Source organism: Ctenopharyngodon idella, chromosome 7, assembly GCF_019924925.1.
Source record: "Ctenopharyngodon idella isolate HZGC_01 chromosome 7, HZGC01, whole genome shotgun sequence".
Lineage (NCBI taxonomy): Eukaryota > Metazoa > Chordata > Actinopteri > Cypriniformes > Xenocyprididae > Ctenopharyngodon > Ctenopharyngodon idella.
In genome coordinates this window covers 47981185-48008956 of record NC_067226.1, presented here as the reverse complement: position 1 = coordinate 48008956, position 27772 = coordinate 47981185, and the positions used below count along the sequence as shown (strand labels likewise).

Genomic DNA, 27772 nt, shown 5'->3' with positions numbered 1-27772 from the left:
AATCAGTTCGATAAAATAAAAATATATTTTAGTATAGATGTACTAAATGATTCACAGATTAAAAATTAAGATCTGCTGGATAAATTGATAGTTAAATGTATTCAAGTGAACAACAACAGATGCAAATTAGAAAGTTTAATGTTCATAACATTATGAAAGGCAATTGCTTTATAAGAAAGCTAAATAAAGATTAAAGTTATTAAAAGAGTGAAGAAGTTACATTGTGATTTTGAATATAAACCAATAGAAAATATTCTGAAAATATTCAGTACATCTTTTGATGATCTGTTGTGACATTAGAACTAAGATTTTTTTTTTTTTTAAATGTGAAAACCAATTACTATGAAAGCAGTACAAAAACAATTTATAAACCACTTGGCTGTACATTATCCTTTAGATAACAATGACTACAGCAATATTAAGACGACAAATATAATAAATATAAAGTGGGCACTTAAAAGCGCTATATAAATGTCATGAATTATTATTATTAATAATCATATCCAGGGAGTCCTGTCATTTATGCCCTTTAATTCAATTATAAAAGAAACTTCTTTTTTTGATTTAACCTGGTTTACTTCTTCACAGCAGAAGTGGGCAAAATTTTGATGAATGAATCATCGCAGACAGAATGTATGGCTTCCCAGGAAAGAAGCTTTTTCACAGTCAGATACAGTTGCTTGAATGGTGTTTTCCTGAGAGAGTCTCTGGTTATCAAAAACTCTCAGGACAACATTGTATTCACCCTCCTTTAATGTAGACTTTGGTTTCAGAACGACACCGGTTGCTAAAATGGGCATATTATAATAGTTAGACATGTAGGCAAGCCAGCCAGATATTTCAATGTGTAACGTATGAAAATGAGATTAATTTCTCTTTAAAACATTAGAAATTACTCACATGTTTCATTCATCATGGCGGACCAATTTTTACTGGTTTCTCCTTGGGTCTCAACAGTAAAGGGACCAGCATAAGGAGGTCCATCTTTGTCCGTTATAGAGAGAAGCACTGGGGTTGAACCACGATTGCAAATCTTTATAATCCTTTCATTAATGACAGGAGCGTTGTCATTAACATCCGACAACTCAATTATCAGGGTTCCAGTGCCTGTCGCTGGAGCATCACCTGAACACACGCACAGACATTAGAAAAAGGCTATGCTAGCATGATTTCTTCTCTTAAAAAAGAAACACAAATTACCATCATCCACAGCCAAAATGATAGCTCTGTATTTGCCATCTTTGACACTGGAAGATTCTCTATCCATAAGTTTCCTGACTTTAATAATTCCAGTGTCTTGATTTACACTCAGCCAGCCTTCAGGATCATTGCCAATTTTATACCTGGAAGGAACCAAAACATACAGGTTAAAACTAGAAATGTTCATCAAGAACAACTTAATGCTGGTTTGACAAAGTGTTGCCTGGAAGTTTAAAGGGATCCTATTATGCAAAATTCACTTTTATAAGGTGTTTTAACACAGATGTGTGTAAACAGCCAGCCTATAATGGTAAAAAACCACCCAATACTTTTTTTATAATCCCCATTTATAATTTTTAGTCTCTCAGAACACTCTGTTTTATATCTCCCCCTACTCATCCGTAAGAGTAGGAATATCCCTGTTAGCATAGACACCGCCCTGAGTGAGAAGCACTCCTTTAAAACAATTTGAAGTTCAAAAGATATACAGGCATGCTGTCATTTAAATAATGGGTAGAAGAGATTTGACATTGGAAAGAATATTATATTTTATTTGCAACATTTCTTACATTATCTTCTGTGACTTTCCAATGTCTGGATCAGTGGCTGTATAAGAAACCAATTCAGTATCAATCGGTGAATCTTCAGGTTTGTAAATAATCTTCTCCTTTGGATTAAACTCTGGAGGCTCATTCACATCTTCTACATTCACCGTGACTGTGGCAGTGGAAGTGGCCAAAGCACAGACGAACGGCTCATCGTTCTCAACAATCACAGACAGAATGTATTGCTTGTTCTTCTCAAAGTCCAGAGGCTGAATGGAAAAGAAAGTGTCTTTTACTAAAGTTAAATCATCACAACCAATCGCCTGTGCAAACACATGAGCAACACACAGTACCTTTACAGTGGTGATGATGCCCTCTAGCCGGCTGGGTCCAGTACTGACACTGAAAAACCCACCCTTGTCACCGCTAATAATCCGATATTTGGTTGACCAGGCAGGAGATCCCTCTTCATCTTCATCAGTAACTGTAAGTTTGGCCACTACAGCCCCTACTTTATTCTCTGGGACAGATACAGTGTGCTAAAACAAAGAGATGTATGGTGCATATAAGTATTAATAAAGTTAAAACACTATTATAACATTCTGAATATATCAATACACATTACCGAGGTTTGCTCAAACTGAGGTGCGTTATCATTGCTGTCAGTCACAGTAATAACAGCTGTGCCAGTGGTTGAATAACCCTTTCCTTCCATGTCAGTAGCCACAACTGTCAAAGTATATTTGGACCATTTCTGAAAGGGAAGATGTTTTCAGGTGAGTTTGTTTACATGAAATCATTCTTCATCACTGTGAGATCCATTCATCAGATTTCTCACCTCTTTGTCCAAGCCTGAAGAATTCACACGAATTCCTCCAGTAACAGAGTTGATTTCAAACATGTTTGGTTTTGGCAATTCTGGATCTTGCTTGACAATTGAGTAACTGATCACAGCATTGTCAGTATTTGGATCATCTGCATCAGTGGCTGTGACTGTCATAAACTCATGACCTTCAGTGAGAGAGGAATAAAGACTGATTAGGAGGTACGAGCTGAAGAGACAATTTGAAAAGCAAGAAAAAACAAAACAAAAAAAAAAAAACTGCTAAAAACAATTTCACTGAGAAACTGCACCATACACCTACCTCTATCAGAAGCTTCAGGAACATTTCCATTGAATGGATTTTGAGTAAAAACAGGATAATTATCATTTTGGTCCAGCACATTTACAATAATTTCCATTGGCTTTTCTTTTATATCTACACCAACTCCAGTAGCATGAGTTATAAGCTAAAGACAAGAGAAGAAATACAGGCATGTTAAGATACAAATATCTGAGGTTGTTTGAACACAATCAAATAAATTAGAGTTGTTTCTTTAGTCCATGTCTGTTAGCTTTGACATCAATATGTACATTTAGTCAGAGAAAACTGACTTAATTTTTAGTAGATATACAAATATTATTAAAAAAAAATGAAAAAAAAAAAAAAAAAAAGTACAGTCTCTGCAAACACATGAAAAGAAAACTGTCAATCCATTTCATCTGACCTTTTTATCTGATTAACTGATGACAGTTTTCAAAGAGTTCAGAATGAGCAGACAATCCAACACTGAAATACACTAAAAACTAACTGTTGATTTTAAAAGTTTGAGAGACTAAAAATCATCTTACTCTGTATGAAGCTTTTTTTTCTCTGTCGAGTGGTCGAGTCACAAACAGATTCCCTGATAATCTTTCTATAGTGAAAGTCCCCTTAGGGTCCAGATCTGCTCCTTCACCTGTGATCTTGTATTGCATCTGAGCTTCTCCAGACATGTCTGACTTTATCTAAATACAGAAAGAAATCACAAAGTCAATAACAGAAACCTCTTTCTCATTCATCTAATTTTGAACATTCCCTTCATGACTTTCACTCACCTGGACCAGCTTTATTGGGAAAGGACCTCTGCTATTCTCAAGAACACGGAACGGAGGAATAACATAACCTCTCTTTGCTCTCTTTAGACCCGTCGAAGACTTTGGAAACATCAGAATCAGATCATCAGAGTGAGATTCCATCTGAAAATTAGCAACAAAACATTTTTGTTTACAATTAAATACAGCACACAAGCATTCAAATGCTTGGATCATTTTTGCATCTCAAAATGTTTACTAGCTAATGGCTATACTAAAATCAGTCTGCAACAGTATTAATATATGGGGAGGGTAAAATGTTTCAGTCCCTATTCAATAATTTAGGTTGATTCAGGACTTCTTCGTTTCCTGACTGGCTGTACATTATTCCATTACATATAATAAATGGAGCAGAATATAAAACAGTGTAAAAGTTAAGGTAATCTTAGGTTTTAGGCTTCAGCTCTGCATAAATGAAACATCAGCAGACTCATTTTGCGTTTGAGAATGATCAGAGAGGGCTGAGACAAATTACATTTATCAGTAGGGATTGAAATTTCATGAGTTTAACACATCTCCAATAATTAGTCCTAAACATGTACAGAAATTGATCATTGAATATGTTCATAGTGAATTAGCACACATAAAAACTGAAATGTCCAACAGAGGTCAGGCTTGTACTGTACTGACAGCAGTTTCTTGAAGGAACTTGTTTGTACCTGTGGAGAGGAGATGTTCATGACCGTGTCCATGTGATGGTCCTCATGATGGTGGACACGCTCAACTCTGACAGACACCGTGTGCTTCTTGCCACTGGAGTCCCAAGCGTGCACAGAAAACACCTTGTGACCTTCATGAAGAGTCACTTGTCTCTTCAGCGTTACAGTCCCATCCGTGTCCACATCAAACCGCTTGTTAGAGGACTGAAAGAGCGTTCTTGTTCTTCCATCGCATGTATTAAAAATTACTGTGAGAAAAGAGATTCAACTGGCACAATAAAGCATCTCGTCACATACGTAAACCTGGTTCCCTGAGTGGGGAAGAAGACGCTGTGTCAGTAGCTGATGCTGTGGAAACACCCTGATGATGGTCTGAAATAGTGTTTGAAAAAGCACCAGTACTTCAACTTCATGAGTTCGCACTTACATATAATTGTATATAGAATATAATATGCGTATTTGGTGTGCTGTCCGAGGGGAGGGCTCCGAACTCACAATTTGGCCTGAACCCAGAGTACACATGCCCATTCCTTGGCTGGGATAGGAATAAGTAAGAGAATCTGTTTTCAGAATTTCCAAATAAAAAACAAGCTACAGTTTTTTGGCATAGTTCCTCATGTGCAAACTCCACCAAGAAATACACTGCAGACAGAAATCCATCTGGTTCTCTCTAGTCTCAAGCTCAACATCAGATCCACAGGGCCCTGCTTCATGTAACGCCTCACAGCAGCAGAACTAGTGCGACAAGGGATGGCTGATCTTCCTCATTTACACACAGATGGTGAGTCTTGAACAAAACACTTTTAAAGTGAACAAGACACTTTTTAAGTGCGGCTTGAGCATGACAATCACCCATGTTCTGATAGCATCAGCTACAGACGAGACATTGATAGCAACATCACTAATCAACACTGATTGTGAGCTACAACGAGAACAAATTTAGTAGAGTGTATACAATTTATAACTGTTATAGTCCACAGTTAAACCACTCTCTATTGTGTAGAGAGATTATTTAGCCAAATACTAAAAATATTTAAACAAAATCTCTCAATGTTAAGTTGCTTCAGTGTTTTATTTACAGTGATTTGTGAACACAGCTTACCTCTTCCTAGTATTGTTCCTTGGTGAAGGTGATCTCTGTGCACTTTAAACACCAGCAACTCCGTCTCAAAGCCAGGAGTACATGAAGACCCCTCCGCGTATTCACACAAAAAGACCTAATTTGAAACATACTGAATCTCTTTATGTAACATATATACACTTGAAAAGTAAGGTATTTTGATTAATTAATCACTTCCAGCACAACAGCAGTCATGTGGGCTAAACTGTGAATCATTTATCATTGCTTTGGCACAAAATGTATTCAATGACGACATCTTTCAAATTACACAAATTCTTTTCTCATTCAGACACAAACACCAGCAAAACTCTATGAACCTACAGGACAATTTGCACATTTACATAGTGTTTTGGTAGTTTTAGTGGATTTTGGATGTGAAATTTACAGCTGTACTAATCTGAAAATTCATAAGAAGAACAGTGTGAAGAACTGAAGTGACCTAAGTAATGAGAAATGTGTCCTAGTGATTGTAAAAATAAATAAATAAATAAAAAACAACAACTGTAATATCAGAACCTTGAAATCACTTTTCAAAACTCTAGACACAAATAGATGTATTTCATGAGTTCACATGATCATAAAATTATAGGGAAAAATGTGGTAAACAGGTTTGGTGTGATGTCCATGGTTAAGATTTTGCTCTTAAATAAAGATCAAGCTTTTAGATTACGGGAAATACAGGATTACAAAAAAATGGCTTGCCGTAAGTAAATGGAAGCGACTGGCATAACGTTCGCTTTGACGTGTCCTGTTTAAACAGCTCATTTACTGATTTCTGTGGTGTAGAGACTTCAGAAGGATCCCAGCGTCAGAAAATAAATAAGGTAAATAAGGAAACAGTGTAAATAAGGAACAGTGTAATGGAGGAACAGTGTAATGGAGAGTTTCCAAATAAACTTTTGTTGACAGATCATGTCTAGGAAAACTTTCCAGTGTAATTTAAATTAATTAGATGTTTCATATGTAAAATATAAAGTTGTGCATTTGTGCAGAGACTGCAGAGATTATATGTATTTTGTAAAACATTTGCAAACGAAGCACCACAATCACGCACTGGTTAAGTGTGTCATATTGAGTTAACAAAAGTCTTAAAACACTTGACTTCTTATATCAAAAGGAAAAAAGGTGGAAGCCTGTTAGTTTTGATAAAATCAACCCCTGCAATATACAAGTGACTTATAATATAAAAATAACACAGTGGCAGCAACAACAGCACAGACTTTTTTTTTTTTTCTCTCTCTTAAACCTTCGATATTGCTTTGTAGCTGTGGATGTTAATATATATATATATATATATATATATGTGTGTGTGTGTGTGTGTGTGTGTACACTAATAAAGAAATCTAAAGGTTTTGGAAAGTTCCTTTGATAAAATCCTACCTTACAGAGGAAAATAATAACCCCCAATCGCACAATCTTCATTGTCTCCATTTGAAGCAAAATGTCTCAAAAGGTCCTTCAAGTCTTACGTCTCTGTTGGGTTTTAAGAAGGTAGAGCTATTTAATTGCTTGAGTTGTGCAAATCCCCGCACATGGGACATTTATCTTTTCAGGGGGTGGGGTTTATTTCACACATTGTTTGCTGGTCTGGATGTTTCCTGTTTTAAGTGTGAATAGTGTCTGGTTCAAAAAATTATTAAACACAAAATTTAAACTACCTGCATTTGTCAGTGAATATAAGGTACAGCTGTGGCCAAAAGTTTTGAGAATGACACAAATATTAATTTTCACAAAGTCTGCTTCCTCAGTGTTTTTAGATCTTTTTGTCAGAGGTTACTATGGTATACTGAAGTATAATTACAAGCATTTCATAAGTGTCAAAGGCTTTTATTGACAATTTCAATAAGTTTATGCAAAGAGTGGTAACGCTTTAGATTACAGCCCGGAAAGTACTGTGTAATTACAATGTATTTACAGCGTAACTGGTAATTATAGTGTACCTATAAAGTAAGTACATGTAAGTATTGGGGAACAATATGTAAAGTCTGGGGAATAAAGGGGTAACAACCAGGAAAATAACACATTTTTTATACTGTAAGTATTTTAGAACTAAGGGGTACTTATACTATTACGATTTAGTACAATTTAGTGAGAACATACACCGCACACCTTTTTGTAATAATACTGTACAAATATATAAAGGCTTTTTAAAAACTTACAGGGTAGGCTACATATCAGTGTATTTACACAGTATTTTGTTTTTGCAAAAGTGCACTGAGTTGTTTCAAGGCAAGTAAAACTACAATATTGCATTTTTTTTTTTTATATTGGGGAAATATACTCTTGTTTCATGTAGTTACAGGGTAAGTACAATAAAAACATGTACACACACAATCTGATATCACTTGGAAACCTTTATTGAAAAAAAAAACTTTTTCAAAACAGATATACAACACTTCTTATTCATTTCACTTGCTTGGCTTCCTCCTCCTCTTGTTCCTCTTCTAATTTTTCTTTCTTTAAATTCTGTATGTATTAAAAGAAAATACAGTAGGCCTACACCCAGAAATGTCCTCACCATTTACTCATCTTTTACCCTCATGCCATCCGAGATGTATATGACTTTACTTCTTCGGATGAACACAAACAAAGGTTTTTAGAAAAATAAACAATCTGTGGGAACGCTTTATAATGCAAGATCATGTGTTCCTAAAAGTCGAAGCATCAAACGGCACATATAGCAATAACTACAATATTCCATACGACCCCAATGGATGAATCAATGTCTTCTGAAGTGAAACGATAAGTGTTTGTGAGAAAAATACCAAATATTTTAAATTTTTAAACTGTAGACTAATGCCTCTGACCAACTGTCACCTGCGCGTGCACGAGAGGGTTGAGAGGTCATGCTTGATGTAACTTGAGGCGTGACATAAATGCGCCGAGAAACTCGGATGCCATCTGTTTTTTTTTTATTTTTTTAATTACTACTCAAAACAAAATATAACAGATAATAAGACAGAAAAACAGAGATGGCAGTTCTTGCGGGAGTGTCATGTGAGAACGCCATGAAAGCTTGAAGCTTCACGTTGCTCATTACAACGTGCTTCGTCAAACACGAAGTCGACTCTCATGCGCTGGTGACAGTTGGTCGGAAGTGAAAAGATGAGTAAACCATGAGAACATTTGTGGGTATACTGTATTTTCTTTAATACATAATACAGAATAGCAAAAGACATGGGATTCCTTCTTAAGATTCATCAGTGGAAACTGGAAAGACTGAAAAAGAAGGAGGAGGAGGAAGCCAAGCAAGAGAGAGAAAAAAAGGACAAAATGTGCCACTTTCTGTCAAGACTTTATGATTTGAAATGAAGTTGATTTTAAAAAAATGAATAAGAAGTGTTGTAAACCAGTTTTGAATTAAGTTGTTTTTTAAATAAAGATTTCGAAGTCAGTTATATCAGATTGTGTTTTTTTTTTTATTGTACTTACCCTGTAACTACATGAAACAAGAGGGTAACAAGCACCACTTTAATTTACAGGCCATAGCTGTCATACTTAGGCTACCCTGTAACTATGGAACAAGAGTATATTTCCCCTAGTATAAGTACCCCTTAGTTCTAAAATGCTGTCAATCAACTTCTGGGCAACATCCTGACCGAAGGTGACTAAAGATGGTCTAGTTGTCGTATCTAGGCGCAGGTCCTCAATCTCACCTGGATACGGCCTGGATCCGGCTGACTACGGTAAACCTCAGGATAAACAGATAGACTAATATTAGCGTAGATGCAATTCTTCTTCTGATGTAACGAGTACATCAGGTGTTATAGGAAGTGTTCCTGGTTCCGGCTGACCTTAATTATGCAGCCTAACAGTCCTTTAACGGATTTGAAAACACCAATTGGTAATGTGTTATGTGTATGCCAGGTTAAAGAGATGCATTTTTAGTCTAGATTTAAACTGACAGAGTGTGTCTGCTTCCCGAACAATGCTAGGAAGATTGTTCCAGAGTTTAGGTGCCAAATAGGAGAAGGATCTACCGCCTGCGGTTGATTTTGATATTCTAGGTATTATCAGCTGGCCTTAATTCTGAGATTGCAATAGATGTGAAGGACTATAATGCGTTAAGAGCTCGCTCAGGTACTGGGGAGCTAAACCATTTAGTGCTTTGTAAGTGATTAGCAAGATTTTAAAATCTATACGATGTTTAACAGGAAGCCAATGCAGTGTTGGCAGAACCGGCCTAATATGGTCATACTTCCTAGTTCCAGTAAGAACTTTAGCTGCTGCATTTTGGACCAGCTGGAGTTTGTTTATCAAGCGAGCAGGGCAACCACCCAGTAGAGCATTACAGTAATCTAGCCTTGAGGTCATGAACGCATGAACTAACTGTTCCGCATTTGTCATTGAGAGCATATGTTGTAGTTTAGATATATTTTTAAGATGGAAGAATGCGAAGCCACACATGAAAGCCACATTTCTAGCAATCCTCATCTCTTGAGCAATCCCTTTACTTTTTGCAGAATATCAGTCTGTCTCTGATGTTTTTCCTGGCTCTTCTTGACACTAGGCCATCCTCCAAGAGTCTTGGCATGCAGATGCACTCACACCTGCCTGCTGCCATTCCTGAGCAAGCTCTGCACTAGTGGTTCCCCGATCCTGCAGCTGAAGAAACTTTAGGAGATGGTCCTGGCGCTTGCTGGACCTTCTTGGGCACCCTGAAGCCTTCTTCACAACAACTGAACCTCTCTCCTTGTAGTTCTTGATGATCCAATGAGGTCTGTACTATATTAACAAAACTGGATCTGTTTTTAATAACCTCAAGGGCAGTTTCTGGTCACACATATTTTTCAGCCAGAAACCTGGTAAAAAATATTCCCACAGTGTGTTTTATTGTCACCTTTTCAAAAATCTTTATACATTCTGCATTAACATCATGATATGAATCTTAGCCAAACAGTTATTCTCACATATTTATTCTTTTTTTGACTGCTAATACACATTGGACAAAACTGAAGCCACTTGTCAAAACTTTTCACACAGTCAGTGAAACAGAAGTCTGTGAGGACTAAACAGTGAATAACTTTTCATTTCATTTAATTCACATCTTCAAAGATCCATAAACCTAAAAAATCCCTATATATGTGCAGCACATTTGTCAAATGTTAACACACTACTTTCCAAACTGATAAAACACATTTAAAACAAAATTATATCACAATTTGTGCAGTATCCTGAAATATATAGTAAATCTTAGCAGCAGAATATTTACAATAAAATGAACGATCCTTCCAAACACTTTTAGAATTTCAGTTGAAAGCCTACTCAAACTGTCCTGTTTTAGTCTTGTCATCTTCTTCTACCATTTCTATAATTCTCCTTGGTACCATTTTTACAAGTATCATTTTTTCACTTAGTACAAAAAACCAAACTGATCACACTGTAGCACTTCTAGGCTAAGCAGCAAATTTTATTTATATAGCACATTTCATACACAATGGTAATTCAAAGTGCTTTACATCAAAAGGAAATAAATTATCAAGATAATCACAACAGATGCATAAGAAATAAAAATAAAAGCAGAGAATAAAAATAATTAAAATGATTACTAAATTCGGGACATCCCTATCTGAATGGAAGAGTCTGAGTGTTTTGGTTTGTCATTTTACACTAGCAGCAACACACCGGCTTTCCTAGTGTCTCTTCACCCCTAATGGAGTGCAAAAACTTAGCACTTAAAGTGTATATTTACACCCGCCAGTACTGGTGTCTCTTCACCCACGTCTGAGTGTGCAACCACAATGATCGCTCTCCAATTCTCTCAAACTTTCCCACCAGACATTAAAGCAGTTAAGAACACAAATTGCAAATGATGTCTCACACACACAAGAGGTGTTAGTGAGGCCAGCAGAGGGTGTTTACCCTGTGGTCTGTCTGGGTCCTAATGCCCCAGTATAGTGATGGGGACACCATACCGTAAAAAGCACAATCCCTCGGATCAGACATTAAACCGAGGTCCTGACTCTGTGTGGTCATTAGGGGCTTTCGCTTTGGGTAGTTATAAGAATTCAGTTACTAGCCAAGTAAGGTGTACATTTTTAAAACTCTTAGTGTAAAAATCCAAACTAATCAATGTAAAATGCTGCATTTGATTCATCTGTCTTCCTTCTCATGCATCTCTGATCAATCTGATGGACAAAGTCATTGATTGTTTCCTCTCTCTTCTTCTCTATTGAGTCCCAACTGAGTCAGGTTTTCTCTGTGTGCTCTGGTTTCCCACACAATCCGAATACATTCAGGACAGGTGAACTGAAGTTTGGGGTTTCTGGTTAAAGACTCGTGTTGATATGTTTTGCTTAGACTGAGATTCAGTACCACTATTAAAATATATTAACAGACAGGGCTTAGACTAAGCCAGGATTCAATTAAGTTCAATTAGGGCATTTAAATAGAATAAGAAGAAAAACATTACTGATGTACATTTTGAGACAAAACAATGGCACTGACATATTTTAAGATATGTCAGTACAACTTGCTTTCAGTTAAAACAGTTCAAACATGTATTTTAGTCTGGGACTAGCTTAAGCCTTGTCTGTGAAACCGGGGATAAGTCTGACAAAATTAAATATATAACCCTGCATAAATTCATTGTTACATTTTTACAGATTTAATTTTTACTTCTAGCACCAAATTTACTTTTCTAACTCAAAATCAGATGGTTAGAGATCATAAAATCGAGGAAAAGATGCTCTATTAGTAGCAAACAGATAAATTAATAAACAGTACAATATTAAAGGGATAGTTCACCCAAAAATGAAAATTACCCCATGATTTACTCACCCTCAAGCCATCCTAGGTGTATATGACATTCTTCTTTCAGACGAATACATTCGGAGTTATATTAAATAATGTCCAGGGTAATCCATGCTTTATAATGGGAGTGGATGGTGCCCCAAAATTTGAAGTCCAAATAATTGCACCTATCCATTATAAAAGAAGTCCACACGGCTCCAGGGTGTTAATAAAGGCCTTCTGAAGCAAAGCAATGCTTTTGTGTAAGAAAAATATCTATATTTAAAACTTTATAAACTGTAATCTCTAGCTTCCGCTAACCGTCATATGCATGTTCACGAGAGAGTGGCGTCCCAGCTTATGACGTAGGACGCAGGCGCAGTGTGAGCTCCGGTGACGAACGCGGAAGTGCAGAGGAGAGAGCAAAACAAAATACCGGTCACAAATTAAAATGACAAAACTAGGATTTGTAAAGAAAAATGTCAATATAAGCCAAGAGGAGACTTGAGTTTTTTGCCCAGCCATATTTGTTTGAACCGGAATACTGACTAGGAACTCCAGGAGATGGAGGAGGCTGCAGGAGCAGCAGCACAAACAACAGAACTGAGGAGACGGACCTTATTTACACTGCACGCATCTGCGGCGTCTGTCAAAAATAGATTTGCCGCCTATCTTTAGCGAATCGGCGCGGTGAGCCGCTTCTGAAACGTGCCGCGGCCGGTGTAAACACAAGCATTAACTAGAGTGGCTGCGGATCAGCTCCGGTAGCCGTGTCGCAGCCGTAACACGCCCGCCGTGGTGGTGCTCATGCGGGATATGGGAAGCTATACCAACAGAGGTTGAGAGTGTTTGCTGCCACGAATGGGCGATTGGAATGCCACCTTTAAAAGTTTTTGATGCTGCCGGTGAGAGGACTGAGCGCTGCTGTGTGACACAATATGAAGGCGTTCTGCCTTTGTTGAGCCAAAGTGTATTTGAAGTAGTATTCTCCTTACCTCGTATAAACTGGAGGCGTCGACCATGGCCTGAAGGACCTGGTGGTAGCCTACACAGTCTGTGGAGTAAGTATTTTTTTGTGTGTGTAAATATTATGTTGTTATAGGTGTGGGCTAGCTGTATTCACTCTATGCATTTGTTATACAGTCAGGTTGGTGGAATACCGAGTTGTGCTAATTTTAAATGTTAAGTTGCATATAGAGATTAAAAAAATAATAATTTAAAAAAACTTTACAACAGTTACATGAGCGATCACTTAACTTCATTTAGCAATCATATTACAGTCTTTGTTAAATATATACCTCGTTTGGCTGAAACAACAGCGCAGGCGTAGGCACAGCTGACGATTTTCAGAACTCGTCTTGGACTTCCACTCTTCTCTGCATTGTAATCCTCGGAGCAGAAATGCTGACTGCACAGCACGCGTTTATATAATTTTTCCACGGGTGTATTTACATCCCAGAGAATAGCGAGCAGCCATAGCTTCAATCGTCAGGATCCTTTACAGGGAATTTGTGAAATGGTGCATCTCCTTTTGATGTCGGCGCATGTAATCACAAAACTTTAGCTTTGTTTAAGCAACCAAGATATTCTCAAGAAATTTTCATTTTAACTCTAATAAAACGTAGAGTATAGTTCAAACAATTCGTGTGGATTTCCTTTGCTGTACACAACTTGGTTCTCGCGAGACTAGCATATTCTCACCGGAGCTCACGGTGCACCTGCGTCTTACATCATAAGCTGGGACGCCACTGTATGACGGTTAGCAGAAACTAAAGATTACAGTTTATAAAGTTTTAAATATGGATATTTTTCTTACACAAATGCATCGCTTTCCTTCAGAAGGCCTTTATTAACCCCCAGAGCCATGTGGACTTCTTTTATAATGGATGGCTGTATTTTTTCTGTCTGAAGAATTTGGGGCACCATCCACTCCCATTATAAAGCATGGATTACATGTATTCCATTATTGATTTGAACAGACATATAATAGACATTTTGCAGTGGTCCTAGTATATTGGTAAATGGGACTTGATTAAATCATAAAAAGAAAAAATAATTCTTTGATGTTAGTTGTAAAAGGTCATACACTATTACTACATTTACATTTATGCATTTAGCAGATGCTTTTATCCAAAGCAACTTACAAGAGAAAACCGTCAAGGAGCCGACAATATTCGTAATATACAATGTCAGGTTTATTTGACAACTAGATTAGGAATCAAATTAAAGAAGAGAAGAAATGCACAGAAGAAACGGCTTTTTGTGTAAGTGCATTAGTGCCTTGTTTAATGTGTGGGTGCTTAAGTTCTTGCAGAAGAGGTGTCTTAAACTGCTTCATGGTCTCAGCAGTTTGGGTAGAGGTTGGCAGCTCATTCCACCACAGAGGAACAGAGCATGTGAACATTTTGGAGAGTGATTGTGGTTGTGAAGGAACAACACTACAACACAGGATTTTCAGATACAATTATGGTCAAAATGTATTCAATTCAGTTTCAATTTGATTTATGTGCTTTTTTAAGATGAGGCCAGGCAGCTTCTAGAACAGCTGCCTTGACATACAGGAGAGGAAGTGGCAGGCTTCTGAAAGAGGAAGTCTTTCAGACAATTTTGCGGCGGAGTCAGTAGACTGATTTGATGCAAAAAGGGCAACAAACTGTTATAAGTGTTTGTGGTCTGCTTTATCACACAGGGCACCAGAATTTGGCGGCTCTCATAGGTTGAGCCAAATTAATAACTGCCTTGAGGATCCGGTGTGTGAGGTCTGAATGCGCTCTGACGCCGGAAGTGATCTCTCGCACTCATTGAAGTATACGTGCGAGACATTACTTCCGGCATCAGAACGCGTTTTCAGACCTCACACACCGGATGCTCAAGGCAGTTGGACATAGTGGTGTATTAAAGGTAAAAAAATGATATACTGTTCGATTTCTCGCACAAACTGATCGTTTCGTGTCTTAGGACATCAATGTGTCGTCTCGAGCTGCAGGGTTTAATTTGGATTTGTCTGTGCATGTTTTTTTTGACTCTTATAGATGGATTTCCCATTGCCATGCATTATACGACTGACAGACCGCAACGGTTGGAGTTAGAAATCATAATTTGTGTTCTACTGAACAAACAAAGTCACCTACATCTTGGATGCCCTGGGGGTAAGCAGATAAACATCAAATTTTCATTTTTGGGTGAACTATCCTTTTAAGATCCTGCTTTTCTGTTGTTCTTTGTCCGGTCTCGTCAGTGTTATGTGTGTGAAATGCTCTTCATGTTTGGATTTATAAAAGATTGTATTCTCTCTTCATCATTGTGTTTGTGTTGGATCGTCTACACAGCGTTGTGACAGATATCATGATAGATATGGAGGAACACTCACGCAATGGACACAAACTTAGTTTCAAGCAAAAGTGGTTTTGGGATTCACAATCTGATTTCTGACGTGACGCAGCCTGAATCATAATCACACTGTGTTTGTTTGTTTACCAGAGGAGAACTGGCCCGCAGACGGAGCCTGGATTCTCCCAAGGTGTTTTTTCTCCATTTTGTCACCTGATGGAGTTTGGGTTCCTCGCCACTGCCACCTCTGGCTTGCTTAGTTGGGAATACTAAATATTCAACAATATTATTGATTTGACTGCACTGACAGTGTTGGATGAGAACTGAACTGAGCTGGACGATGATATCACTTTTTTCCAGAACGGCTTTGTAGATTAAATACATTTAATAATTGATGATCTTTACAACAGAACTGAATCAACACTGACCTGACTTCAGCTGAACAATGAGCTACTGTACAGCCGAAATGAACTCTGTTTGCATCATTGAATAATTTTCCTGTTATCACTGTAAAGCTGGATTAAAACCATCTGTATTCTATAAAGTGCTATAGAAATAAAGGTGACTTGACATGTTTCTACAATTCACGGTTGCTTTTACAGATCAATTTTACACAATCATAATTATTATACTGACAGATTCACATTCTTAAGAAGGACTGGTGATGATTCATTAAACATATACCGGGAGTCCTGTCATTTATGTCCTCTAATTATAAAATAAACTTCTGTTTTGATTTAAACTTGTTTACTTTTTCACAGCAGAAGTGGGCAAAGGTTGATAGATGAATCATCGCAGACAGAATGTGTTGCTTGAATCCTCCAACTCAATTATCAGGGTTCCAGTGCCTGTCGCTGGAGCATCACCTGAACACAAGCACAGACATTAGAAAAAGGCTATGCTAGCATGATTTCTTCTCTTAAAAAAGAAACACAAATTACCATCATCCACAGCCAAAATGTTAGCTCTGTATTTGCCATCTTTCACATGGGAAGATTCTCTATCCATATGGTTCTTGATTTTAATCAACCCAGTGTCTTGATTTACACTCAGCCAGCCTTCAGGATCATTGCCAATTTTATACCTGTGAGGAACCAAAACATACAGGTTACAACTAGAAGTGTTCAGCAAGAACAACTTACTGTTGATTTGACAAAGTGTTGCCTGGAAGTTTAAAACCATTTGAAGTTCAAAAGATATACAGGCATGCTGTAGTTTGAATTCTAGATAGAAAATATTTAATATTGGAAGAGATATAGGCCTTGACCTGTAGCTGCTAGACAGTTTCTAAGATGGTTCTCAGTGGTTACTAGTGCTAGTGTTTGATAATCGGAATTTGACAAAAAACAAAAAAACAAACAAACAAACAAAAAAAACCCACTTCATTCAAGGTCCATAAAAAAAAAAGTATCTATGGGATTTTTATTGTTGTACAAAATCTGGAAATATCTAGAGAAATCAGTCAGAATCATCAAATGCAATAATGCAATTTTGGAGGTTTGTCTTGGAGGGGAAAAATAATTTGAAACATTTCTTACGTTATTTTCTGTGGTTTTCCAATGTCTGGATCAGTGGCTGTATAAGAAACCAATTCAGTATCAATCGGTGAATCTTCAGGTTTGTAAATAACCCTCTCCTTTGGATTAAACTCTGGAGGCTCATTCACATCTTCTACATTCACCGTGACTGTGGCAGTGGAAGTGACCAAAGCACCGACGAATGGATCATCGTTCTCAACAATCACAGACAGAATGTATTGCTTGTTCTTCTCAAAGTCCAGAGGCTGAATGGAAAAGAAAGTGTCTTTTACTAAAGTTAAATCATCACAACCAATCGCCTGTGCAAACACATGAGCAACACACAGTACCTTTACAGTGGTGATGATGCCCTCTAGCCGGCTGGGTCCAGTACTGACACTGAAAAACCCACCCTTGTCACCGCTAATAATCCGATATTTGGTTGACCAGGCAGGAGATCCCTCTTCATCTTCATCAGTAACTGTAAGTTTGGCCACTACAGCCCCTACTTTATTCTCTGGGACAGATACAGTGTGCTAAAACAAAGAGATGTATGGTGCATATAAGAATTAATAAAGTTAAAACACTATTATAACATTCTGAATATATCAATATACATTACCGAGGTTTGCTCAAACTGAGGTGCGTTATCATTGCTGTCAGTCACAGTAATAACAGCTGTGCCAGTGGTTGAAAAACCTCTTCCTTCCATGTCAGTAGCCACAACTGTCAAAGTGTATTTGGACCATTTCTGAAAGGGAAGATGTTTTCAGGTGAGTTTGTTTATATTAAAATCATTCTTCATCACTGTGAGATCCATTCATCAGATTTCTCACCTCTTTGTCCAAGCCTAAAGAATTCACACGAATTCCTCCAGTAACAGAGTTGATTTCAAACATGTTTGGTTTTGGCAATTCTGGATCTTGCTTGACAATTGAGTAACTGATCACAGCATTGTCAGTATCTGGATCATCTGCATCAGTGGCTGTGACTGTCATAAACTCATCACCTTCAGTGAGAGAAGAATAAAGACTGATTAGGAGGTACGAGCTGAAGAGACAATTGGGGGAAAAACTGCTAAAAACAATTTCACTGAGAAACTGCACCATACACCTACCTATTTCAGCAGCTTCAGGAACATTTCCATTAAACGGATTTTGAGTAAAAACAGGCCTATTATCATTTTGGTCCAGCACATATACAATAATTTCCATGGGCCTTTCTGCTATATTCACATCAACTCCAGTAGCATGAACTATAATCTAAAGACATAAGAAGAATAGTGGGATGTTAAGAGGAAAATATAAGGTTGTTTGAAAACACAATAGCTTGTTTGCAATCACGTGGTTCTGATGCGCAAAATTCAGCTGGAGGCCAGTATGTAAAGAGACAGAATGGAAGACAGAGGAAAGTCCGTATTGTAACGGTTTAGACACACACAAGATAGATAAAATAAAAAATTAAAAAAAATAATCACTACATATTTTGGACGTGATCCTTATGTTATGAAGAGGAGCGATTTTTCTACTGAATTAAAAGACTTGACTGCCATCATCACGCCGTGTTCAGTTTTAGTCTGGTTTGTTTATATCGCGCTGCCTTTCTGCTAGTGAGTTCAGGGCAGTATTTTGATTTTCTGCCGTGATTGTGAAAAATGTCACCATTGTAGGTCATTTATGCTGAATCGAGAATTGCAACAGGAACTCACATCATCGTTCAGGGAAAAAAAAACTGGACGGTGTAATACAGTTTTCGCCTTTTCTACATGTAAAAACACTAAGGGAAGCAGGTTGAGGAGGTGACGGGAAGACAACGCATTTTTTATTTTGTTTGGTTTAATAAATAACATTTGCAAATATGACTCTCACTCGGCTTGTGAACGAGCATAACTTGCACACAGCCACTTCAAAACTGTTCACGAGCTTCTACGGGTTTGATTTTGGTTGTCATTTGTTCACATAAATACAAAAAAATACAGTGTGTCGGTGTCTGTCCGCTGAATGTGACCCTCAGATTCTCCTCCGTGGCCATATGAGAAAGTGAATATTTACAAAGACAACATTAAAACTAGAGTTACATTTACACCCTTCCAACAAAGAAATGGATCAACTTCTGTCAGCTTGTTGAACACATTTTTATTTGGATGTTTTCTACCATCTAATGGCTGAAGCAGCAGCGCGTGACACTGTTTTCACGGTAACCAGATCAGCATTGTGAATGGAATTCTACAAAACTTCAGTGAAAATACCAAATGGAAATGATAAAAGCTTCTTGTGGTTTCTTGGTTTGATCGATTTGAGCAACCATAAACAATGCAAAACAGGAATTTTGAGTTTGTGATAGCAATTCCTACATAGAAAACACACTTCCTGCCCTCCAGCCGCATTTTGCACTACAGAAACGGCGTCATGTGCAAACAACCAATTAAATAAATTAGAGTTGTACCTTTTAGTCCATGTCTGTTAGCTTTGAGACATGAATATGCAAGTTTAGTCCTAAAGAAAACTGACTTAATTTTTAGTAAATATACAAATTTTAAAAAATGTAGTCTCTGCAAACACATGAAAAGAAAACTATCAAGCCATTTCACTGGACCTTTTTTTTTATCTGATTACAAGAGGACAGCTTTCAAAGAATTAAGAACGAGCAGACAATCCAACACTGAACTGTTGATTTTAAAAGTAGACAGACTAAAAATCATCTTACTCTGTATGAAGCTTTTTTTTCTCTGTCGAGTGGTCGAGTCACAAACAGATTTCCTGATAATCTTTGTATAGTGAAAGTCCCCTTAGGGTCCAGATCTGCTCCTTCACCTGTGATCCTGTAATGCATCTGAGCTTCAAGAGAATAGTCCGACTTTATCTAAATACAGAAAGCAATAAGATACAATAACAGAATGTGTTAATAACCTACAATAACAAAAGATGCAAATAACGGAAACCTCTTTCTCATTCATCTAATTTTGAACATTCACTTCATGACTTTCACTCACCTGGACCAGCTTTATTGGGAAAGGACCTCTGCTGTTCTCTATTACATGGAACGGAGGAATAACCCAACCTCTCTTTGCTCTCTTTAGACCCGTCGAAGACTTTGGAAACATCAGAACCGATCATCAGAGTGAGATTCCATCTGAAAATGTTAGTAAAAGGCACTGGAGCAAAAAACATTTTTGTTTACAATTAAATACAGCACACAAGTCATTAAATATGTGGATCATTTTTGCATCTTAAAATGTTTAATACAGCTATACTGACTGTATAAAAATCACTCTGCAACAGCATTAATATATACAGGGAGGGTAAAATGTTTCAGTCCCTATTCAATAATCCAATTTAGGGTGATTCGAGACCTCTACGCTTCGTGCCTGGTTGTACATTATTCCATTACATATAATAAATGGAGTAGAATAATAATTAGTCTTCAATAATTATTATTAAACATGTACAGAAATTGATAATTGAATGTCCATTTAAAGCACCATAAAGTAGCACACATAAAAACTCAAATGTCCAATAGAGGTCAGGTTTGTACTGTACTGACAGCAGTTTCTTGAAGAAACTTGTCTGTACCTGTGGAGAGGAGATGTTCATGACCGTGTCCATGTGATGGTCCTCATGATGGTGGACACGCTCAACTCTGACAGACACCGTGTGCTTCTTGCCACTGGAGTCCCAAGCGTGCACAGAAAACACCTTGTGACCTTCATGAAGAGTGACTTGTCTCTTCAGCGTTACAGTCCCATCCGTGTCCACATCAAACCACCCGTCAGAGGACTGAAAGAGCGTTCTTGTTCTTCCATCGCATGTATGAAAAATTACTGTGAGAAAAAGGGATTCAATTGGCACAATGAAGCATCTCGTCACATATGTAAACCTGGTTCCCTGAGTGGGGAACAAGACGCCATGTCAGTAGCTGACGCTGTGGAAACACCCTGATGATGGTCTGAAATAGTGTTGTCAAAAATACCAGCACTTCAACTTCAAACAGTAAATGTGTTGCTGTCTGTCAAACAACGAAAGAAAAAAAGAAAATCACTCACTGCTCTTAAATTAATAACTTTTGTAGCTTTAATATGAATCAATGTATAGTTATTTCATGTGAAGACTGTGCAGTGTTTAATTTTTTTTTTTTACATTTGATTATTCAGTTTCTGTATTGTTTTCTTGAAAGCTACTGTTAAATAGATCTAATGTAGGCCTACCTGAAACATTTAAAGCACTGTTTATTTCATTTGTATCTTTGTTTTATTGTACTTGTCCTATTGATTGTAATTTGCCTCTTTGTTCTTTTCTTTTTAATAACAAAGATAAATTAAAATAACAAAAATAACTAGTCATCCACCTGAAATTCAGGTGTTTTTGTTCACCTGGATGTTCTTGATATTAAATTTCCAGGTTGATATAACTATGTTACCAACTTGTGCAAAGAGTTGTTGGAATTTAAATCGTTTTTTGTTGTTGTTGTTAGTTTGCATTGATGTTAAAATGACATTGTCAGATTTGTGACATTACTTTTTATGTAATGCTAAAACACTGCTGTTCACTTTCAGAAGTGTAGTGATGCTTTTTTTTCCCCCAGAAAGAATGTGAAACGTGTTGGTCATTTAAATTTTAGTTTTTAAATACATTTAAATATAATTTAAATTGATTTTACACACTTAAAGCAATATATGTTATTTAACAATCTATCGTATATTGCATTTTTTCTTCATATAAGCTCTATATAAGCTACAACACTTGCACATGAGTGAGACCTGTCATTTTGAATCTGATGAAAGCAAATTTAATTCAGGGCATGTATAAAATTTGATTGAATGATGTAGTTCACAGTTAAACCAGTTTTATGATAAGAACTGGTATACAAGATCTGACTGCATTGCTGAAAGGATTATTTAGCCAAATACTAAAAATATGTAAACAAACATTCAGTTTCTTCAAGGTTTTATTTAAAGAAAATGCAGCCTACCTCTTTCTAGTCTTTTTCCTTGGTGAAGGTGATCTCTGTGCACTTTAAAAACCAGCAACTCCGACTCAAAGCCAGGTGTACATGAAGACTCCTCCACAAATCCAGATACAAAAGCCTAATTTGAAACATTAAAGGTAGGGTAGGAAATTTCAGAGAGATCAGCTAGCTTTGAAAGTATGAGATCCCACCCTGCCTTCAGAGCGTCTCCAAAGCCACGCCTCCTACAAAACACATGAACGCACACAGGCAGAACAGAGTCTGCAAGCGTCACAAGACGGCATTAAATTACCTCATATCTCAAAGCACATAACAATACAGTAAAAATGAACGTAAACTTACAGAGCTCTTACTTGTACCACCTGACTGCTGCAAAATAATTTCAGTGTTGATAGTGTTGACACAGAAATGCATTAATCCGAGTCTGGGAACGCGAACAGCTCCGAGCAGAACGGCACAGGATTCATCTCGTAATTACGGTTATGACATGGCGTGAACGCAGCATAAGCTCATTGTTCTGGTTCAGGAGGAACTGTTAAAGGCGGCTGCTGTTTGTTTGTGGCAGACTGAATGCAATGATTGAACGAACATTTTTTGGTCCTGAGACTTCCACAGAAGATATAGGTACATGTTTTAGTATTTAGACCACTTCTATTATCGATTGCTATCATAGATGTCTCAAAAATAAGGTCATTCCACCATATAGCACTGGCAACAATTCTCATTCAGAAAGAATATATTCTCAGACACCACCCTCAAAACACAACTGGGAGCATTTCGTAAATTAGGCAGTAGTGGACTAATGGTTAGAGAGTCAGACTGGTAACCCGAAGGTTGCCATTGAGCAAGGCACCTAACCCCCAATCACTCCCCGGGCGCCACAGCAAAAATGGCTGCCCACTGCTCCAGGTGTATGTGTCCACAGATTGCTGTGTGTGTGTGTGTGTGTGTGTGTGTGTGTGTGTGTGTGTGTGTGTGTGTGTGTGTGTGTGTGTGTGTGTGTGTGTGTGTGTGGTGTGTGTGTGTGTGGTGTGTGTGGTGTGTGTGTGTGGTGTGTGTGTGTGTGTGGTGTGTGGTGTGTGTGTGTGTGGTGTGTGTGTGTGTGGTGTGTGTGTGGTGTGTGTGTGTGGTGTGGTGTGTGTGTGTGTGGTGTGTGGTGTGTGTGTGTGTGTGTGTGTGTGTGGTGTGTGGTGTGTGTGTGGTGTGTGTGTGTGGTGTGTGTGTGTGTGTGTGTGGTGTGTGTGTGTGTGGTGTGTGTGTGTGTGTGTGTGGTGTGTGTGTGTGTTGTGTGTGTGTGTGGTGTGTGTGTGTGTTGTGTGTGTGTGTGGTGTGTGTGTGTGTGGTGTGTGGTGTGTGTGTGTGGTGTGTGGTGTGTGTGTGTGGTGTGTGGTGTGTGTGTGTGTGTGTGGTGTGTGTGTGTGGTGTGTGGTGTGTGGTGTGTGGTGTGTGTGTGTGTGTGTGTGTCCACTGCTCAATACTCCTAATGTGTGTGCACTAACTGGATGGGTTAAATGCAGACGACAAATTCCGAGTATGGGTTACCATACTTTATGGTACATTATGAACTTTTATCTTTGAAATTTGAATGACTTTTTAAATTAATCACTATGTCATTATAGAATATGAATAACCCCCTTTCACTTTTTTTTTTTTTTTTTTTTTACTTTACCAACTTTGCTAGTGTTTTGAAAGAACGAGATGATTTGAGACATTTATGTAGTATTTTGGTAGTTCCCTTTCGAGAGAACTTAACGCTGTATCATGGTGTTGATGCTATGGGAACACCTTCGGCGTGGATAGTCTGCAGAGGCACCGCAGTGACTTTGATCGTGGGGTGGAGATGAAGGTGGAGTGGGCGGAGGAATACAAGATGGATCTTTCTCTTTCTCAGGTTTCAACTGCTAGCTCTGATGCTCTCATACCAGATCTGGAAGCCTACTTTGTGGCCAAGAGCATATTATTAGAAGATCTAATTTAGAATTTAGAATCTAATTCAGAATTAGTTTGTTTGCTCCTCTGGGGGAACCCTACTAAATGACTACATACTGCTGCTGCAGGGGCTTATGAGGCATTCACACCAGACGCGACTTGCGTGAATAAATCGCGCTATTCGCGCGTAGTTGGGCGCTTGAACATTTTGAGTTTACTCGCTTCATTCATGTGCATGAAATTCACTTCAAAACAGATGCAAATTCGTGTCATGGAGGGGCTTCTGCCCAGCGGCTCCAGTCTCATTGCGAAATGGCTGACATGGATTTTGTTAAGAGGGTAGCTGTGCTTTATGTGCTATGGAAGGCTGAAAAAAATAGCGTAGACTCGTTCGGCGCCGTGTCTGGGTCCATCAATATGTATTACAACTTACCAGATTGTCCGACCTCCTCACTCACTTTCTTTCAAGCAAGATTCTTTTTATTCCTGTTTCTATAAAAGTACAAAGATGTATGGTACAGCTCTGGGTATCCACATACAGCGACGATGATTTTGTCCTCCATTGTTGTTTCGAATTTCTGCCTCTGCTCGCTACATCGTAATCACGTCACTACTAGAGCAAGCTCCTGATTGGTTAACGCGGTGCTCAATTCGCCAAAGTTCAGATTTTTCAACTCGTGCGAGTCGCCCGAAACATGCCGCAGGATGTTTATCGCGTCTTTGCACTGACTTAACATGTAAATTGCTCGCGCTTAACGCTTCATTCGCGTCTGGTGTGAACGCACCAATAGGCCCAGGGAATGGGTAGTTTGCAGACCAGGGACTTGGACTGAATCAACTTTTGCATCCCACTCTCTTGTCTGTCACCCCTCCTATTCTAGTTATGGAGGCGATATGATCCTTCCCTAATACAAGGAAGAGATATGGGCAATGTTGACAGATCAGAAGCTGGACTGAGTCACCAACAGAATCCCATTCCCTCATCAGTCACCTTGGAGGTGATGGTGCAGAGTCAGCACGTTTCCTTGCTGGAATTGCGATAAGAATAAGCAAGAATAAGAATACATGTGTTGCACACTTCCCTAGGGGACCTACTTAAAACAGGCAGCACATTTCCCTGGTGGGTTAGCGTTAAAAGTCTTTTAAGTCCCGTTAAGGTGACACCCAGGGAGAAAGGCAGATGACAGAAGGTGGGCTTTATCGCCAGTAGTGTCCCACATTCTCACTTTCTCTGTCGCCCCCTCAAGAATTCAGAGGCATAAGGTACTCAGAGGTACATCGGCACGTTTCTCAGAGCATGAGATGAGTTTGGTTACTACACTACACTACTTGGCCCCACCCTATTATCTCTTGCCCATCAAACTTATAGGCTAGAAGTTATTCTCAGCTAGATCTTCTGAAAGTACTTTTGCTATTCTCTTCCAAGAAGGATTGAGGATTAGAATGGGCAGTTGTTAGAACAGATGGATTGAGCGCAAAACAATTGCACCCCTCACTCTCTTCTGTAGCCTCCAGTTCTTTTAGGCTGGATGCTGAAGTACATGCCCCCCTCGGTCAGGTTGCTTTTAAAGATCTTTATATTTGCCGAGGCCTGGGGACAACTAATGTGGTGGAACAGCAGTCTGCCCTCCTCCAGAATGGAAGCTTGTTGGTGTTGGTGCGGCCTCCCTGGTTAGCTCTGACCCTAGGAACCCTAGCAAGAGATTTCTTCCTTTGGAAGATTACCTACAGATTCTTTGGTCCTGGACCAGTCTGGTCACTGGTGCGTCCCTACCAGCTAAGTATTAAAAAGGGGGAAATCAAAAAAAATGTGGAACTTCTCCATGCCTCTGGGCACTAAAGCTCTTGGTTACTTGGTATCCATCTTGTATGGCAACTCTATGTTCAGATCCTTCGGGGTGAGCTATACTTGGTTCCCTGCAGTTTGTTTTCACAGCTGGTGAGCAGGCATTTATTCAGTATGGCAGAGTGGGTATTAACATTCCCACAGCATCAACACCATGATGCCGCATTGAGTTCCCTCGAAAGGGATTGTCTTAGTGTTACGTATGTAACCCAGTTTCCTGAGAAGGGAGTGAAGAGTTTTGAAAAAGTGAACTATTGTCCTAGCAATTGTATAGGGCCTATTTAAAAAAAAGCTGGTTCGCACATACTTCGGTTTCACTGACTGTTTTGAAAGTTGACAGCGTGACTTCGCTTTTTTTTTTTTTTTTTTTTTTTTAATAAACCAATGCATGGTTAGCAAACTCTATAAAACTATATTATATAATATGCTGCACATTAATTCAAATAAGAGACCTAAGAATAAATCAATAAAATTAGATAAGACATTTCTTTTCACATACTTTTGTCTCTATGTATTTAAAAAATAAACCTAATTTACAGACCTAGTGTGAAAAACTACAAGCATATTAACCTCTTTGCACTTAATTTGCCATTGTTAAACTTTTTTGGAAAATAATAAAACAGTTCTGTACATTAGACATAGAACTAACAGCTTGTGTTTCATTGGAAAACACTGCCATTTAATGCCACACTATACTGTGTATATAATGAATATTTTTATAATTGGATTCTCATGTTTTTAGATTGAAAGTTTGGGTCTGGGACAAGGGGAAATTAGGAATTAAAGCATTTGAAAAGTCTTAAGTTAATGTTTTTTTTTTTTTTTTTTTTAATAATTTCTATATAACAAAAGGAACAAAATAGAAGTTTATCAGATTTCAGAGGAAAACAAAATCAACCCCTGCAACATAAAAGTGACTGAAAGTTACATTTCCCAAACTCTGTCCAACCACTGATAATATAAAAATTACACAACAGCAACACATGAATTTTTTTCTCCCTTAAATGTTATATTTATTTTTGATTGTAGAGGTTAAAATACTTAGTGTTTGATTTCTCACTCTAAGCTCTCAACTTCATCTTAACATTCCCAGAATGTTCATTTCTAATTTCAAATAAAATCAGCTTCAAAATATTAGAAAATCCTACCTTATAAAGGAAAATAATGACTCCCAATCGCACAATTTTCATTGTCTTCATTCAGAAGTGTAATGATTTCCACTGGAGGCGAGCGCAGCAAACCTAAGTGCAGTTTATTGAACAGAAACATGAACAGAAACATGAACAGAAACATGAACAGAAACATGAACAGAAACATGAACAGAAACATGAACAGAAACATGAACAGAAACATGAACAGAAACATGAACAGAAACATGAACAAGACACAAAACACAGACGTGGCTTGATTTGAAACAAAAACAAAAACAAAAACAGCAGATTACAGTGAAACAAAGCTAGACAACATAACAATGAAACATGAGGGATATTTATACAAAGAGACTAACGACAAACAAGGAACACCTGTGAACAATCAAGATAATGGCCCAATCACAAAACAGAACTGATAAACCACATGACTAAATCAACCAATGACAACAGAACACATGAGACCAGGGAAGTACATGACATGATCACATGAGGACAAGGGAATCACGGAGCACATGGCAAACAAAGCAAGCAATGAAACAAAGCATGAACTTAAAAAATAAACCATGAAACATGAACATGAAACATAACACCAAAACAAGACATTACAAAAAGAAAATGTCTCAACAGCTCTTCAGGGATTACTTTCTTATTCGTTTTTAAGTTTGTGCAGCTACTTAATTGCTCGAGTTCCCCAAAATGCATGCACATGGGGAGTCTATTATCTTTTTAAGGGAGTTTGCCTAAGGGTGTGGCATATGGAGTGATCTAATGTGCCAAGAAAAAAAAAAAAAAAAAAGACTTGACTGGAACCAAGGAGATTTCTG

At 38.0% G+C, this 27772-nt stretch overlaps 2 protein-coding genes across 4 annotated transcripts in view; both read right to left on the bottom strand.

Moving 5' to 3' along the window:
• Window positions 1-27292, bottom strand: part of LOC127516470 (cadherin-1-like) — a 48127-nt gene extending 20835 nt beyond the window's left edge. Inside the window, exons 1-2 of one of the 3 annotated variants that reach the window (XR_007930986.1) lie at window positions 22026-22125; window positions 20630-20852 (exon numbers count right to left, since the gene is read on the bottom strand). Coding sequence is in view for 1 of the 3 variants with exons in the window: in XM_051901140.1 (XP_051757100.1) it covers window positions 22026-22140; window positions 26946-26996 (166 nt within the window). In the remaining 2 variants the exon portion in view is untranslated. Of the gene's footprint in view, window positions 1-4358; window positions 4508-20629; window positions 20853-22025; window positions 22141-26945 lie in introns of those variants that run through there. The other 2 variants (XM_051901140.1, XR_007930987.1) reach the window with 2 other exon arrangements.
• Window positions 121-20175, bottom strand: LOC127516459 (cadherin-4-like). Its single transcript, XM_051901127.1, has 10 exons — window positions 20050-20175; window positions 19764-19919; window positions 18175-18319; window positions 17894-18066; window positions 17680-17808; window positions 17408-17593; window positions 17079-17323; window positions 1201-1343; window positions 901-1125; window positions 121-787 (listed from the first exon to the last, which is right to left on the bottom strand). Exons 1-10 carry the CDS (start codon window positions 20158-20160, stop codon window positions 618-620), a joined length of 1683 nt encoding a protein of 560 aa, XP_051757087.1. The 5' UTR covers window positions 20161-20175; the 3' UTR covers window positions 121-617.
• Window positions 27293-27772: the final 480 nt, after the last annotated feature.